The sequence below is a fragment of the Balaenoptera musculus genome, chromosome 12 (genome assembly GCF_009873245.2).
Source record: "Balaenoptera musculus isolate JJ_BM4_2016_0621 chromosome 12, mBalMus1.pri.v3, whole genome shotgun sequence".
Lineage (NCBI taxonomy): Eukaryota > Metazoa > Chordata > Mammalia > Artiodactyla > Balaenopteridae > Balaenoptera > Balaenoptera musculus.
This window is the reverse complement of record NC_045796.1, coordinates 10,281,789-10,300,199: the sequence shown is the minus strand read 5'-3', so window position 1 is coordinate 10,300,199 and position 18,411 is coordinate 10,281,789. Positions and strand designations below refer to the sequence as shown.

The 18,411-nt window shown below is 39.8% G+C and overlaps 1 protein-coding gene across 1 annotated transcript in view; it reads right to left on the bottom strand.

Moving 5' to 3' along the window:
• The window catches only part of TMEM242 (transmembrane protein 242), a 54,641-nt gene extending 44,901 nt beyond the window's left edge, over nucleotides 1–9,740 (bottom strand). The window contains exons 1-2 of the mRNA XM_036872067.1: nucleotides 9,597–9,740; nucleotides 8,975–9,075 (exon numbers count right to left, since the gene is read on the bottom strand). Of these exons, the coding sequence (XP_036727962.1) occupies nucleotides 8,975–9,075; nucleotides 9,597–9,684 (189 nt within the window). The 5' untranslated portion in view covers nucleotides 9,685–9,740. The remainder of the gene's footprint in view (nucleotides 1–8,974; nucleotides 9,076–9,596) is intronic.
• Nucleotides 9,741–18,411: the final 8,671 nt, after the last annotated feature.

Below are 18,411 nucleotides of genomic sequence, written 5' to 3'. Positions count from 1 at the left end.
GAGGAAATCGACAGTAACACAATAATAGTGGGGGACTTTAACACCTCACTTACACCAATGGACAGATCATCCAAAATGAAAATAAATAAGGAAACAGAAGCTTTAAATGACACAATAGACCAGATAGATTTAATTGATATATATAGGACATTCCATCCAAAAACAGCAGATTACACGTTCTTCTCAAGTGCGCACGGAACATTCTCCAGGATAGATCACATCTTGTGTCACAAATCAAGCCTCAGTAAATTTAAGAAAATTGAAATCATATCAAGCATCTTTTCTGACCACAACGCTATGAGATTAGAAATGAATTACAGGGAAAAAAACGTAAAAAGGACAAACACATGGAGGCTAAACAATACGTTACTAAATAACCAAGAGATCACTGAAGAAATCAAAGAGGAAATAAAAAAATACCTAGAGACAAATGACAATGAAAACACGACGACCCAAAACCTATGGGATGCAGCAAAAGCGGTTCTAAGAGGGAAGTTTATAGCTATACAAGCCTACCTAAAGAAACAAGAAAAATCTCAAGTAAACAATCTAACCTTACACCTAAAGAAACTAGAGAAAGAAGAACAAACAAAACCCAAAGTTAGCAGAAGGAAAGAAATCATAAAGATCAGAGCAGAAATAAATGAAATAGAAACAAAGAAAACAATAGCAAAGATCAATAAAACTAAAAGTTGGTTCTTTGAGAAGATAAACAAAATTGATAAGCCATTAGCCAGACTCATCAAGAAAAAGAGGGAGAGGACTCAAATCAATAAAATCAGAAATGAAAAAGGAGAAGTTACAACAGACACCGCAGAAATACAAAGCATCCTAAGAGACTACTACAAGCAACTTTATGCCAATAAAATGGACAACCTGGAAGAAATGGACAAATTCTTAGAAAGGTATAACCTTCCCAGACTGAATCAGGAAGAAACAGAAAATATGAACAGACCAATCACAAGTAATGAAATTGAAACTGTGATTAAAAATCTTCCAACAAACAAAAGTCCAGGACCAGATGGCTTCACAGGTGAATTCTATCAAACATTTAGAGAAGAGCTAACACCCATCCTTCTCAAACTCTTCCAAAAAATTGCAGAGGAAGGAACACTCCCAAACTCATTCTATGAGGCCACCATCACCCTGATACCAAAACCAGACAAAGACACTACAAAAAAAGAAAATTACAGACCAATATCACTGATGAATATAGATGCAAAAATCCTCAACAAAATACTAGCAAACAGAATCCAGCAACACATTAAAAGGATCATACACCACGATCAAGTGGGATTTATCCCAGGGATGCAAGGATTCTTCAATATACGCAAATCAATCAATGTAATACACCATATTAACAAATTGAAGAATAAAAACCATATGATCATCTCAATAGATGCAGAAAAAGCTTTTGACAAAATTCAACACCCATTTCTGATAAAAACTCTCCAGAAAGTGGGCATAGAGGGAACCTACCTCAACATAATAAAGGCCATATATGACAAACCCACAGCAAACATCATTCTCAATGGTGAAAAACTGAAAGCATTTCCTCTAAGATCAGGAACGAGACAAGGATGTCCACTCTCACCACTATTATTCAACATAGTTCTGAAAGTCCTAGCCACGGCAATCAGAGAAGAAAAAGAAATAAAAGGAATACAAATTGGAAAAGAAGAAGTAAAACTGTCACTGTTTGCGGATGACATGATACTATACATAGAGAATCCTAAAACTGCCACCAGAAAACTGCTAGAGCTAATTAACGAATATGGTAAAGTTGCAGGATACAAAATTAATGCACAGAAATCTCTTGCATTCCTATACACTAATGATGAAAAATCTGAAAGAGAAATTATGGAAACACTCCCATTTACCATTGCAACAAAAAGAATAAAATACCTAGGAATAAACCTACCTAGGGAGACGAAAGACCTGTATGCAGAAAACTATAAGACACTGATGAAAGAAATTAAAGATGATACCAACAGATGGAGAGATATACCATGTTCTTGGATTGGAAGAATCAACATTGTGAAAATGAGTATACTACCCAAAGCAATCTACAGATTCAATGCAATCCCTATCAAATTACCAATGGCATTTTTTTACAGAACTAGAACAAAAAATCTTAAAATTTGTATGGAGACACAAAAGACCCCGAATAGCCAAAGCAGTCTTGAGGGAAAAAAATGGAGCTGGAGGAATCAGACTCCCTGACTTCAGACTATACTACAAAGCTACAGTAATCAAGACAGTATGGTACTGGCACAAAAACAGAAACATAGATCAATGGAACAAGATAGAAAGCCCAGAGATTAACCCACGCACCTATGGTCAACTAATCTATGACAAAGGAGGCAAAGATATACAATGGAGAAAAGACAGTCTCTTCAATAAGTGGTGCTGGGAAAACTGGACAGCTACATGTAAAAGAATGAAATTAGAATACTCCCTAACACCATACACAAAAATAAACTCAAAATGGATTAGAGACCTAAATATAAGACTGGACACTATAAAACTCTTAGAGGAAAACATAGGAAGAACACTCTCTGACATAAATCACAGCAAGATCTTTTTTGATCCACCTCCTAGAGTAATGGAAATAAAAACAAAAATAAACAAATGGGACCTAATGAAACTTCAAAGCTTTTGCACAGCAAAGGAAACCATAAACAAGACGAAAAGACAGCCCTCAGAATGGGAGAAAATATTTGCAAATGAATCAACGGACAAAGGATTAATCTCCAAAATATATAAACAGCTCATTCAGCTCAATATCAAAGAAACAAACACCCCAATCCAAAAATGGGCAGAAGACCTAAATAGACATTTCTCCAAAGAAGACATACAGATGGCCACGAAGCACATGAAAAGATGCTCAACATCACTAATTATTAGAGAAATGCAAATCAAAACTACAATGAGGTATCACCTCACTCCTGTTAGAATGGGCATCATCAGAAAATCTACAAACAACAAATGCTGGAGAGGGTGTGGAGAAAAGGGAACCCTCTTGCACTGTTGGTGGGAATGTAAATTGATACAGCCACTATGGAGAACAGTATGGAGGTTCCTTAAAAAACTAAAAATAGAATTACCATATGACCCAGCAATCCCACTACTGGGCATATACCCAGAGAAAACCGTAATTCAAAAAGACACATGCACCCGAATGTTCATTGCAGCACTATTTACAATAGCCAGGTCATGGAAGCAACCTAAATGCCCATCAACAGACGAATGGATAAAGAAGTTGTGGTACATATATACAATGGAATATTACTCAGCCATAAAAAGGAACGAAATTGAGTCATTTGTTGAGACATGGATGGATCTAGAGACTGTCATACAGAGTGAAGTAAGTCAGAAAGAGAAAAACAAATATCGTATATTAATGCATGTATGTGGAACCTAGAAAAATGGTACAGATGAGCCAGTTTGCAGGGCAGAAGTTGAGACACAAATGTAGAGAATGGTCATATGGACACCAAGGGGGGAAAACTGCGGTGAGGTGGGGATGGTGGTGTGCTGAATTGGGCAATTGGGATTGACATGTATACACTGATGTGTATAAAACTGATGCCTAATAAGAACCTGCAGTATAAAAAAACAAACAAAACAACTAATACTAAACTTTCATTGGGTTATTTGTATGGAAATATGTTAATATAAATGTTTCAGACATTACATGAAATTTCTAAAAATCTTATATTTGTATTTGTATGGAAATATGTATGGAAATATGTTAATATAAATGTTTCAGACATTACATGAAATTTCTAAAAATCTTATATGTTCTGGTATAATGTTATAAGTAATAATCCTAGTTATTACTTTAAAATGTATATCTCAGAAATAACTAATTTTCTTGTCAACTGCATTATTATGAACTTTCATCAAATCTTTAACCGTGGTCATTTTTAAGTCTTTTGTCATTTACAGACAGTTATGGGTGTACTCTGATGATTTTGCAAATATGTTCCTATAAAAGGGTTTCATCTTCAAGAAATTCATGGAAAAGACTCTGACAAGTACAGGTTTCTGGTAACTGACTGTACTGCTGAACTGAATGAATAAGCATTTTCAGAACTCTAATGAAAAACTGATGAACTCATAAAAGTGCTAACAAAAGATCAAGATGAAAAAAAAATTAAAATACATGGGACTGAGTGAACTGATGAGGATGAGTATAATTTTTGTGACTTTCTGTCTGAATTAAAAAAAAAAAAAATCCCACAAGGACTCAGAGGCAAAGAATATACAAATCAATTTTCACTGCAAAGTAAAGGAGCTGTTACAGTGGAGGATTACTGGACTGAATGTCAATATTATGACATAGTATGAGTGTGTTTCATGTTTGGTAATTGCAATCATTGTTGCTTTTGTTGTGGTCATCCATGTACAATGCTTGGTGTCAGTCTATTTATGTCTTGTAAAAATAAAATACAGTGTGTGTGTGTGTGTGAATAAAAAAAAAAAAAAAAATTCGGCAAACAAAGAATTAATCTATTATTCACAGGTGCAGGACCTATCAAGAACAAATTGTTCAGTTTTTCAGAAAGTTAACTGCTTACCTAAGAATAAGGTTCATGTTTTTAGTTTTTATTTTTTTTTTTCAGTTTAATCCTGGGCTGAATTTGACATAAATCAAACTGATATTTAAAAAGAATGCTCAATCTAGCTATTTCCCCTACAGAGCATTCTTTTTTTTTTTAAGGGTTTATTTATTTATTTATTTATTTTTAATTATTCTTTATTTATTTATTTATTTATGGCTGTGTTGGGTCTTCGTTTACAGAGCATTCTTATCTGATACATTTTGCTATATTCTTTACATCACAGAAATAGCCATGTTGTTGTAACATAAACAATATATATTTTTTAAAGATTTATTTTTATAATTTCTCATAAGTTGTAGCTATATCAGAAAGATGATGACTCACCCTTATGGTCTGTTCATTACCTAAATGGGTCTTGAAATAACTGTTATTTGAAGGATATTTAACCTCCAAAACAGGGGTTCTCAAACTTCCTGGTCTCAGGATCCATTTATACTTCGATCCCAAAGATTTCTGATTATGTGAATTAAAATAACCATCTTACAGGGCTTCCCTGGTGGCGCAGTGGTTGAGAATCTGCCTGCTAATGCAGGGGACACGGGTTCGAGCCCTGGTCTGGGAAGATCCCACATGCCGCGGGAACAACTGGGCCCGTGAGCCACAGCTACTGAGTCTGTGCGTCTGGAGCCTGTGCTCCGCAACAAGAGAGGCCACGATAGTGAGAGGCCCGCGCACCGCGATGAAGAGTGGCCCCCGCTTGCCGCAACTAGAGAAAGCCCTCGCACAGAAACGAAGACCCAACATAGCCAAAAATCAATCAATCAATCAATAAATTAATTAATTAAAAAAAAATAACCATCTTACAAAACAAAACATTTAGTGCAAAGATAGGCAATGTTTTACGTTTTTGTTAATCTTTTAAATGTCTGATTTAATAAAGACAGCTGAATTTTCATATATGTGTCTATATTAAATCTGTTGCAATATGTTTATTGGTTGAAGTATATGAATAAAATCTCTCCTCATACAGATATGTGGTTGGAAAAGGGAGGAGTATTTTAATAGCCTCCCTTCTTTGATACTATACCCAAACTCAACAAATAGTTTCTTAAAAATTATCTGCAATATGGAATATAAAATCGTATCAATGAATTTTTGTACTTTATTACATTAAAATCCATTAGTCTAATCTGCATTTTTGAATGGAACTTTTATCCAGGCATCATGATCATTCAGAAAATAATGATTTGCCAAGATAAGTTATCTTTCAACTGTTGACATCATTTATTTATTAAATACCAAAAAATTACATCATTCATATCCCTACCAATCTCATTAGAAAAGCCTTTAGGGACTTCCCTGGTGGTCCAGTGGTAAAGAATCCACCTTATAATGCAGGTGATGTGGGTTCGATCCCTGGTCAGGGAACTAAGATCCACATGTCGTGGGGCAACTAAGCCCACGTGCCATAACTACTGAGCTCATGCGCTTCAACTAGAGAGCCCGCGTGCCACAACTAGAGCCTACGTGCTCAGGAACCCGCACGCCACAACTACAGAACCCACGCGCCACAACTACAGAACCCACACGCCACAACTACAGAGCCCACACGCCACAACTACAGAGCCCACACGCCACAACTACAGAGCCCATGCACCCTGGAGCCTGCACGCAACTAGAGAGAAGCCTGTGCACCACAACAAAGAGCCCATGTGACGCAATGAAGATCCCACGTGCCACAACTAAGACCCAACAGCAGCCAAAAATAAATAAAATAAATAAATAAATAAATAAGTAAATCTTTAAAAAATAAGGAAAAGCCTTTTAAGTGTTTGAGCAGCTGGCAAGCTCACAAGGGCAGACACAAGTTTTCTAAAACCTAATTTTTACCTAAAAACTGGAATTTTATCACTGGCAACAAATACTAACAATTGCTTGCTTGAAGAGACAGGTTCATTTTCTTCATTTTCAAGAAAATGTCTACCAAATACTCACTTCTGAATAACTACAATTTGTCTGTTGCTCTTACAAGTGAAAATAATATGCCATGAAAAAAAGTGGCTAGTTCACTGTGTATCTCACACAACTGCTTTTTCTTGAGAAAAACATAATTACTTTGGTATAAAGCAGAAGTGCTTTATGTGTACTTCCCATTTCTTCACACAGAATATTAAAGAGGTTAAGTTCAAGGGTCAAGATATTAAAAATAAATAATTTTACTTCTTCATCGAGGATACTCTTATGCAATGATGGCTTTAACCTCGGGGGCACAGGAAGGAAGAAAACAATGCCTGCTAGTATAGTTTGGGGCCACTGCCTCGACTACAGCAAGGCACCAGCAGTTTTACCCTCTATTGTTTCTGTACCATTAGTGCAGGTATCTTAGCAGTATTATGAAAATAACTGACTTTTCAGACCCCCAAAGGGTCTCAAGGATCCCCAGGGTTCTGTGGACCACAGTTTAAAACCAATGTTAGACCGTAAAGGCCATGTGTGATATCAAATCTCAGAACCACAAAATAGAATGCAAAGTTGTGAACATGTATATGTGCTTTTTTTTTTTTTCCTGAGAGAGAATCGCTAGCTTTCAACAGATTCTCAAAAAAGATCTGTGACCCAAAGGTTATCATGTTAACTTGGATTTAGAAATCAACCAAAACTCCACTATTAAAGCACCACTATCAGTCAGGTTTCACTGATTTCTGCCACAAAATATATATTTCTGCTCTGAAAATATTCTGTGACATAGGGGGAAAATGACCATGAAGTTCGTAACAGTGATTTGGGAAACTCCACAGGAGCTCTGAGTATTCAGAGGGGAATCCAAATGCACTTTAAATGTGGTCTCTTGCCATTCTTAAGGCTTAAATATGATTATTAGATTATTAAAGATAAATACAAGTCAAAAAGGAATTCAACCGGTTTATGACTTTTCACATAACACTGTATTCCAAAGCAAATATCAAATTGTAATTACATTGTTATTTGTGTGATTATTTGTTTACCATCTGTCTCCCACACCAGACTTAGCTTTTTGAGGGGTACATATGTTTTGTTCATTTCTGTATCTCTTGCACCTAGCTAGCACAGTGCCTGCACATAAAAGATCCAAAATAAAGAAGATGTGGCACATATATACAATGGAATATTACTCAGCCATAAAAAGAAACGAAATTGAGATATTTGTAGTGAGGTGGATGGACCTAGAGTCTGTCATACAGAGTGAAGTAAGTCAGAAAGAGAAAAACAAATACCGTATGCTAACACATATATATGGAATCTAAGAAAAAAAAAAGTTTATGAAGAACCTAGGGGTAAGACGGGAATAAAGACACAGACCTACTAGAGAATGGACTTGAGGATACGGGGAGGGGGAAGGGTAAACTGTGACAAAGTGAGAGAGTGGCATGGACATATATACACTACCAAACGTAAAATAGATAGCTAGTGGGAGGCAGCCGCATAGCACAGGGAGATCAGCTCGGTGGTTTGTGACCACCTAGAGGGGTGGGATAGGGAGGGTGGGAGGGAGGGAGGGAGACGCAAGAGGGAAGAGATATGGGAACATATGTATATGTATAACTAATTCACTTTGTTATAAAGCAGAAACTAACACACCATTGTAAAGCAATTATACTCCAATAAAGATGTTAAAAAAAAAAGATCCAAAATAAACATTTGTTGAAGCAATTAATTAATGGATAAATAAACCTTATGAGGCGGGTAGGGCAGAAAGAGAAGAACCACCACAAGGGGAAGAAAATTTCTCAACTGGGAAAATGAAGTACACCTGTCCATGACAGCATGACTGCTCAATCTTGTTCATGGAATAAGGATTTTCTGCCTTCCGTAGGTTATAGTCATTCAACCAAAATTTACTGAGCACCTACTATGTGCCAGGCAATTTTCTAGGGAGTGGGGCTGCTGCACTGCACAAGCATGCATGGTTTCTGGGTTCAAGGAGCTGACCTATGTTTTTCATCTATACTAAGATGCACTGTATTTCATCATTTTAACATCTCTGAGACAGAAACGCCTCTTGCAGTGCTGTCTCAAGAATTTAACTGGCATTTTCTTTTTCTTTTTTAGTGGTACATACAATATTGGGGTCTCTTACAACTGAGAATGATTTACCTAGATTTAGATTTAATGTCATGTTGTGAATAGGAAATGTACTGGATGAGCTTTCAAAGTCTTGTTCTGCTAAAAGTTTAAAAAGCACGTAATTAAGTACTTCTGACAGTTGATTAATTTGTACACTTCCTGAATCTATGAGGTGCATATTGGGTTACTTCTTAAAGTAATGTGAAAGGCCATCAACACTTTCTTTACTTTTCCTAGTCAAAACAGCTGCCATTGATTTGTAAACAACAATAATGCTATGAATGGATTTCGGTGTCACAAACCTTATTGAACCATTCAGGACTTTTCTTTTTAGCCAATGATAGTGTTGTAACAAATCCAGCCAGCATTCCCGCTGCAGCAACAGTACCAAGGAAAATTCCACCTGTCAAGAGTTTTGGGGGTAGGGCATGGAGGGTGGGGAGAGGGGAAAAAAAAAACAAAAAAACCTTACGTTAAAAAGATGGACACAAGTAAGTTTCAGATACTATTTAAAAATCACTTTTGAAATTCGAGAAACGATGGCTAAGCAGCTCTTGGCAAAGGTAAATGACAGCGGCTGGGAAACCTGCGTGACCACACGACCTCTGGTTCCTGAGGCCATGCTAAGGTAGAAAATAAGCGCAGGGTCCCTTCCCCTCTTCCCGGGGACAACTGCGTGAAGTTTCTCCAGGGGAGAAAAAAGAGATAGTGGGAGTTAGAAAAGGGAGGACACGAGAGGAACTGCAGAGGGAATGGGGGAAATGCAGCACATACAGAACAGCTCGCGGGACCAGCCCACGGGCTAAACTCAGGGCACCCAAGCGAAGGTCTCCCTGGGCGGCGTGTGAGTGGGAATGCCAGCTCCAGCGCAGGCTAGGGCCCCGGGTGAGGTTACCCCGACACCCGCACCTCACCACACCACACCTTTAACCAGGAAAAGCCGGTCATTAGTGGACGCCGAAGCCCCCAGCCGAGAAGACGGCTCTCCACTCCCAGCGTCCTCTGTCTCCATGTTTATAAGCCTCCACTGCTGCGTCCGGCGCCAACTGGGACCGGGTGGAAGCGAGAGCAAGGCGGAGGAGAAAGGTTCCGCTGCCCCCTCATCTGTGCAACCTGAATACCAGTCCGGAGAACGACCTTTGCCCCAAAACTTCTCTCCTCTCCCGCGCGCGGGCGGGGAAGCTGCTGTGGCTGCACCCCGGGGGCGGTGTCTTCCAAGGCTGTCAACCAGGGAGGATCATTTGCCTGCTCCAAGGTGATGATCGCTGCACTTTAATATTGTGTCTATTTGAAACACTGCTCAGCTCTGACTCTAGGGGGCAGTGGGGGGTCGCAGATTGCGCCAGGAGCCCAGTCCCAGCCTGGTTAGAGACCCCGCAGCTCAGTTTCCCGGTGAGCCGTACACTATGTTTGGGGATTTGGCCGGCGTTAACATTGCACGATTCTAAAAAGTAGGCCTCAGCCTTTTCTTTGTACATTGCTGGGAAATTTCGGAACAGTTGTCGCTTTAGGTGTAAGTGGCAGGCTTTATCCCTGGAAGACTGCCAGACTAACAGCTCTGTGGTGATGCGCTTCCTACCCCACGGTTTGATTGATTGGCCAACCGAAGGGATTGGATGGCTAGCATACTGAACTGAAGTGAATGGCACAACCCCAGCCGGGAGAGCAGAGGACCACCCTAAGGAGTTGCTAACACGGAGCTTCAAGGCTGCCCCAGAGCCGCTCAACGCCAGCAGCCAGCAGACAGACCCGATCTTCACAGACCGGGAGGCTAATTTGCAAAAGGTGATGGATTCAGTAAGTGGCCATTGAGAGGAGGAGGCTGGTAGTCATAGAAAATCTTTTCAGCCTCTCAAACACAGACACATGACATCATCTTTTAAAATGAGGCAATCTGTCATTCTTGTTCAGTCTGAACGACAACAGCAAAAGTCATGAACTTCTTGAGATGGGGATGGAGATCTTTATTCATTTTTATATGTCCCAGCTCTCAGGGTGTTACCTGGTCATGTATAATAAATAAATGTTGGATGAAAGAGTAAATGAATGCATCAGTTAAAATGCAATTAATAGCCCAAACCTGGGCTCTGGTCCTAAACCACTTCTCAGCTATGTGAACTTGATTAGGTTATTAGGCTCACTTGCCTCAGTTTCCTCACCTGCAAAATACAGAAACTGATAGAACCCACCTCATAGTACTGCCGTAAGAATTAAATGAAGCAGTGTAGGCAAAGGAGTTAGCGTAGTGCCTGGCACAAATAGTGCATCTTAGCTCTAGCTATTATCCCCTTCGGTTCCAGTAGCTCTTCTGCAGCATTGCCTATAGAGATTTTTTAAAATTATAGATGCCCAGGGCCTACCACTGGAGATGACAGCTCTGAAGGTCCAGGCAGGGTGGTTTAAAAGCTCCATTAAAAGCTTCTGATAATGAGCCAGGTTGAACACTACTGCTCTGTTCAAAGTTCTGTGTGGGAGAAATCACAAAGAATTTATTTAACTTTGGATTCTTTGGAAGCACAGTGTCAGAAACTGAAAGAGCCCTTTAAGCTGGCAAATGCTGTGCTAATTTGTTGAAGGTCCCGAGACTTAACCTTCCCTCTATACACAATGGTGACCATAGCAGCTAACATTTATTGTTTTCTGTGTGTCTGGCATTACCCTAAGTGCTTCAAATAAATTATCTCATTGAGTCTTCTCCATTGTGGACCAAAAACAAAACAAAACAAAAACAACAAAAAAACTGTTGCCTGCCATTCCAGTAAACAATGAATGTTGCCCTCCATCAAGCCATCAGGCACTGCAGCCACCCCAGTGGTGCTCCCTGAGGGGAATTCAGGCTGCAGAAAAACAGGATACTGGCCCTAGTTAGTTAAGGTGCATCTCAAAGGAATAAATTCAATGAGCCCAGACTCTTGCATCTTCCCATACATAGAAAAGCACTAAAATCATTAACCTGAGATGTCTGGTTTTTGTGATTAGCAGTAATCTTTTGATGCTCGACTACATTTTTGTTTGTTTTTTTAGCAAAAACTCCTAAATATCCTGGCTCCTCCCTTACCCCTTTGGAACAGTTCCTCAGAGCTATCTGAGAGGCTGATTCCCAGGCTATAGTGCTAAGTAAGGTCTTCAGATAAAGCTTTTAGGTTATGCGCTTTCAGTCAACACCATAAACTCTGCGAAACGAACTTGCTCAGTGCACACAGCTGTTAAGTAGCAGAGCCAGTATTTAAAAGCAGATCCAGCAAGTCCTTATCCGCCCCCGAGGGCTCCTCAGGCTTGAGCTTGGTAATTGGAATCATCTGGAAGGGCTTGTGGACCACAGACTGCTGGTCTCCAATCCCAGAGTTTTTGATTCGCTAGGGCTAGGGTGGGTTTTGAGAACATGTGTGTCTAACAAGTTCCCGAGTGATGCTGATGCGGCAGGTTCCACTTGGAGACCGTCTTCTCTCCGTCTCACTCACAGTTTACACCTTTAAAATCCATATGGACAGGCCAATGAGCGGTACTGAAATAAAATCAATCATTCAAAAACTCCCAACAAACAAAGTCCAGGACCGTTTTAACATTTGGAATTCTGTTCTCTCAAGACTGTTTAGAGAGAAAAAGTGCTGGCTCCTCGAATCTCCCCATTCTTTGCTGTTCCCCGCAAAAAGCACAGAAATTTTTTATTTTAAGGATTATATTACTATTTACTGTTAGAAACAGAAGAGAGATAAAACATCCTTAAATTTAGGAAAGTTACAGTGTCCTGGACTCTGGAGCCTGTCTCCATTTTGAGACAGTAACTACAAACGCTGTTGGACACCTGGCTGTTTTTATTTCTGAGCATGTGGTTCACAAACTTCCATCTTCTTTCTAACTCCCAAAAGTAAAGGACAGCTTTCCTCCTTCCTACGTGAAAGCTTACTTTCCCAGTAAACAGAGGGCAGAGAGGCAATTAAAGCAAACCAATGGGTAATCTTTGCTTTAGCAAGCAATTTACATTTTGAGGATCCTTGTCAGATACGCACCTTGGAGAGGAGGGACTGAGAGCTACTTGGACAAGGCGAGCTTGTGGGGGGATTACAACACCATCCCCCAGCCTACTGTGCCTTGTTCTCCCAGGTCCTGGGGGACGGTGATTTCAAGGCCTGGGAAACATGCCTGGTACAAGGATGGAGAGTCCCTGGCCCGGAGATTAGAACCACATTCCAGGCATCCCAAGTTAGAATGCTTAAAGAAAACATATTTTAAAGACAATGTCACTCGTATTTCTATAGCGCACACAATTAGGTATTTCAGGTGCAATCTGATTAGCTGGTCTGTTCTAGGAACCCTGAAATCTCACCTAGACTGGTTTCTATGGAAATGCATGATGCAAGCTCCAAACAGGAGACTTGCAAACATCTGGAGCACAGTGTCTTTGCAAGACATCAACACTATTTCTAAAACAGCCAGACAGAGCATTCCAAGTGGAAACCAGTTATCAGTTCCTAAACAGTGCCCCATGCAATGAGAGCAGGACTGCCTTTTCAATGGAAGCATGAGTCCCTTTCAGAAAAATGTAATAGAACTGTCTCACAAGCGAAAGAGCATGCTGGGAAAGCAAGTTCATCTGAGACAGCCTCTGTTGCTATTTTGGTGTTTGTTTTAGTCAGCTCAAAGTCCATACCAGTGATGCCTCTGACCACATTCTTATTTCAAACCTTTTGGCCCCTGTAGATTCTATTTCAAATTTTGACAGCTAGAAACCTGTTAGCATTGCAGTTCCCAGAATTTGGGTAACCCTAGCTCTAGCTAGTTCCAAACACTGATGGGCTTTTTTCTCCAACTATTTTTAAAAAATATTTCTTGAGAGATTCAATTTCTCCCTGTTTGAAGTATGAGGTTGAATTCTTTTTAAAATCTCATAAGGATCACATAGGATCCTTAGTAGGATCATTCTTCTCACTACTTCCTGATATAAGATAGCTGTCAAAAATGTAGTGCAGAGATTAAAAGTTATTGCCTAATTAAGTGTGTGCATAGAAGAAAAGATCCAATGGATCTTACACTGATTTATTAATGGAGGTTACCTTGAGCAAAGGGGGAGGTGAAATTTTCTATTTGTATTTCTTCTACTTTCTACCTTAATAAGTAAAATGATGACCAAAGCAACATTTTTACATATTTCTATAATGTTTGAATCATTTTTAACAAAGGACTTGTTACTTTTATGAAAAGGGGGAAAAAAAGGAAAGAAAACAATAAAAATACTTTAAAATATATCACCTTATTTAAAAGATAGATTTTTCTGTTTAAGTAGGAATATTATGTAGGTTTCCAGAGTTACTCACCAGACTCTCCAGCAGGATATCCAGGGACAACACTCCTGGAAAGCAAGGAAGCAAGAGTGAGAAGCATGTGTCAGAAGGAGAGACTCCAGGCTGGCTGAGAACCCTGCATGGTATTTGCATCCCCTGGTGGACTACCAGAGCCTCTTGAATGCTTCCCAATATCTGCTCTGGATCCCCAAAGTTATAGCTATTTTGAAGTGCACAACAATCAATATCATGTAATATAAATGGTAAGTATGGTAATAATTCCTCTTCAGTGAGCTGAAACTAGACTTCCAAAGCTTGAGTCTCATTACTCACTTCCAGCATCTCATTCCTTATCTCTTAGAATTGCAGTCTATAACTCCCAGGTTGAATAATATAAGTCTATCTTCATCACAGGAAATGAAATTTGCCATTACAGGTTCCTTCCTTTCATTTTTTTCTTTATTATAGAGAGTATCTTTTTAATTTTTTTCTACATTATCAGTTGAGTTGTTATTGTTAGTGATAGACCAGAAATCTTTTTGAAAGGTGTTATATTTCATCAACCACTAGATATTTTCTTTAAAAAAAGTGATGCACATAATTTCCTTTAACTATGTTCCTCGACTTTCTTGTGAGGATCAAATATGATCACATTTGTTCAAGTATTTTGTAAATTGTCAAGTATTCTGGCAACATAAAGCATGATTATTTTTAGTCCTGTGTGTGTATCCCAGTTGTAGAAAACCCTTTAACACTGCCAAAAGTAAAATATCTTTCCATTTATGCCAGTATTATCACTTTGCCAGTATTTCATATACAGCCCCATATTTCACTCATGTTTACTGAGATCCATGATATCAACCACTAGTGTCATTAGTGCTTATTATGTGTATTGTGTTTATTTTTATTAATTATCCCCTCTTATTCTGATGCATTAAAGATCATAAACTACAAAATGACTAAAAATACAGGTTCTATCACATGTATGATAAAAGAGTTAACTATATGAACTAGAACAAGAAAACTTTCTTGACTAAATACTATGTTTAGACAGATTTTAGTTTCATTCATTCAGCAAGTATTAACTGAGCACCTGTTATGGTCTTGGCCCTGGCTTTACTGTGGTGAAGTCAAGAGGCACAGCTCTTGGTTTTTTGGAGCATATAGTTCCATGGCCCTCAATTTTCTAAGTAAGTAAGAATTTCATCAAGGCATTTTTTTGTTTCAACCTTTGTGGTTGATATTCTTTCTACCTATATTTCTTCTACTTTCTGCCTTAAAAAGTAAAATATGGACAGAAGCAACATTTTTATTTCTTGCTTTTGAAATCTACACTGCTCAAGGTCACCCCTCTGAATATTAACTATTATTGCACATGTGGATATAGAGAGCCTAGGAGATGGGTCAGCACTTGTACTGAATCTGGACTGTGGGATCTTGGAATTCAGAGCGGGGCATGCAAGTAAGTGGCTATAGTTCCCAGAAGTAGGCTCAGCAACTGAGACCCCAACAAATGACTCAGAAACAAGTAGGCTTATTCTGGGGGCCAAAGCACATGCCTAAGGGGTCACTGCAAGAGAGGTCTTCACTTCAGGTGGTCTAGTTGTGAGATGAAGTGGGAGGATTTCTAAATCATGAACATGACATCATGAGATCCAGGGCAGGGGAGAGAGTTCAGAACTTCAGGCAGGAAGGCTGGCATTACCAAGAGATTTGTTCATGGATAATAGGTCCTGACCTTGGGCAGAACTGAAGACCCAGAGATGGTAACTGGTCACTTCAAGGCACAAACCCAGTTAAAATAGCAAGGGCACTTGGGGCTTCCCTGGTGGCGCAGTGGTTGAGAATCTGCCTGCTAATGCAGGGGACACGGGTTCGAGCCCTGGTCTGGGAAGATCCCACATGCCGCGGAGCAACTAGGCCCGTGAGCCACAACTACTGAGCCTGCGCGTCTGGAGCCGGTGCTCCGCAACAAGAGAGGCCGCGATAGTGAGAGGCCCGCACACCGCTATGAAGAGTGGTCCCTGCTCGCCACAACTAGAGAAAGCCCTCGCACAGAAACGAAGACCCAACACAGCCAAAAATAAATAAATTAATTAATTTTTAAAAAGATTATTAAAAAAAAAAAATAGCAAGGGCACCAAAAAAGAGACCATGGTCAGGAGCCCAGTTATCAGATCCGGAGCACTGAGAGTAAGCAGGACTCTGTGCTGAGTCAGCAAGATGAGGTGAGAGGCCCAAGGTCCATAAACAGAGCCTGATCAGGTCTTCAGGCCTACAGGCATTGAGGGCTGGAGGAGAGGGAGGGAAGCAGACAGGAGCCCTGCTTTATTTGTGCGACTTGTTCATTTGCACGAGGGCCCCCGTCTGGGGGCGTAGGTGGGGCTGGACTCCAGCCTGCAGTCCGCTCACCAGGACTCGCGCCCCAGTGCAGAGCTGCAAATGCCCCCAGGGAGGGGCGCTTTTTCTCACTCACAAAAAGGTATCGCATGGGTCAGTAGTGGCTTTGGAAACATATTTGGAAACTTGATTTTCAGAAGCTAGAAGCCAATTTAAAATATCCCAGCGGATGGGAGTATATCTCTTACCTTAAGTGTATTCAGGCAGAAAAAAAATCTTGGGAAAGATTTCAAAGTATCCAGGACTACAGTCTCATAAACAATTGTATGGCTAAAGAAGTGCTAAAACACATATAGATTCAAAGTGCCTTTGGAATTCAGAGAATAAGTCAGAAAAATGTTACTTCCAAAGAGTGCTAGCATGCTCAAACTACTTGACTTTACACAATTTGAAAAAGTATACACGTGGCCTTTGGACAACTTTTTATAATTTTGACTCACCAACTATTGCGCTCTGTGTTTAAAAGAAGTGTCTATGGTTACTTCTCACTGGGCCATACACTTTCACTTTAGTGACATATTTTACTGAGATTTGATCCTTTTGATTTACTTTTTCATGTAAAAATAATAACCTCTTAGAAAGGTATTATATAGCATGATAAAATATTTCACTATATAGTAAATTACATGCAATTTAAAAGAGAGTGTTTTATTTAGGTCAGCTGTACAGGGCCCAATGCCCTTTTAGAAACATTCAGAGCATTTGATGGATTCATTGCTGAGTGAACTATAAATAAATACAACCTCAAATTCCAGACAATGAAAATGTGCTAGGGGATACATCAAAGCTACCACCATTAATGACTCCTCTTTCAAGGTGAGAGAAAGAGCCTGGACAAGTTGTCTGGAAGCCAGGGTCAAGTTCCCAGCCCTGCCAGGCATGAGGGATGATTGTCTCCGCATCTCTTAATAGGGGTTTCATTGTCCTGCTCCGTAAAATGAGTGGAGTGAATAGATCAGCACTCTTCAAAATATGTTTCATGGCATGTCAGTTCCCGAGCTGTTAGGTGCTACCTGGAAAAAAAGGTGGGGGGGGGGGGTGTGTTCAAAGAAGTTTGGCAAACAAGATATAACAGGTTGCTTTGTTGTAGGGCTTCCCAGAGTCTTCAAGAGGAGGACACAGTAAGCAATGATTCTGCAGGGAATCTGAGCATGGAACCCTTTGTTTAGGAGCATAGTGTATACTTTATAGTTTGAGAAATTCTGAACTAGCTGCTCACTAGGATTGTTTCTACCATCCGTCCCCTCCCCCCCAACTCTACGATGCTAGCTAAGTTTGGAGAAATGAGGCTATTTCATTTAGGGGGCAGAGAGCAATGCCTACCCTTCTTACAGCTCAAGGTCAGATCTAAAATTTAATGTCTCCGCCCAGCAGTTAGTCTGAACCCAAAGGGGGGCTGGATTAGTGAAGACCAGATTTCACTCAGGGGTCGAAGTTCTAATTCTACTTGAGCCAAAAATAACATCTCACTTTCCCATGTCAAATTTAGAGCTATTCTCCACATTCTAAGAGAGAAGAAAGAGAGCTATTTATTGGGGGGTAAAGGGGGGGAAGCCAAAAGGGTCATGAATAATCTACTCATTCCAATCAATTAGGAAGAAAAATGCTGTCACCAAAGCACATTCTGAATTGATAGAGTTGAGAAACCAAAATAGACTGACTTACAGTAGAATTAGATTTACTATTTCAAGCCCTGCTATATATTTATCCTTATTTGGTTGCTTTTAACAGAGTTGCATGACTATGGAAATAGGAGTGACCTTAAAAGGTCACGTAGCAGATCATCTTGTATCCAGGAAGGATTTCACTCAAATTCTCCTAATTACAGATTCAGCAGCAGGTCCATCTTGACTCCTGATTGTAAGGTAACCAGTTAGCTTAGGCACATTCTTCTACATTATACATAATTTCTCTAAAAGGAATGCCGTGTGCTGGGGTTATGAGTGTAGCACATACTGGAGAAACCCAGTGGTGTGCTGTATGCTGATCACAGCCTCAGCTTCCGGGGAAAATGGCCATAGGAGTTCCACTTGCAGAGGCTTCTATGCTTCATGTCA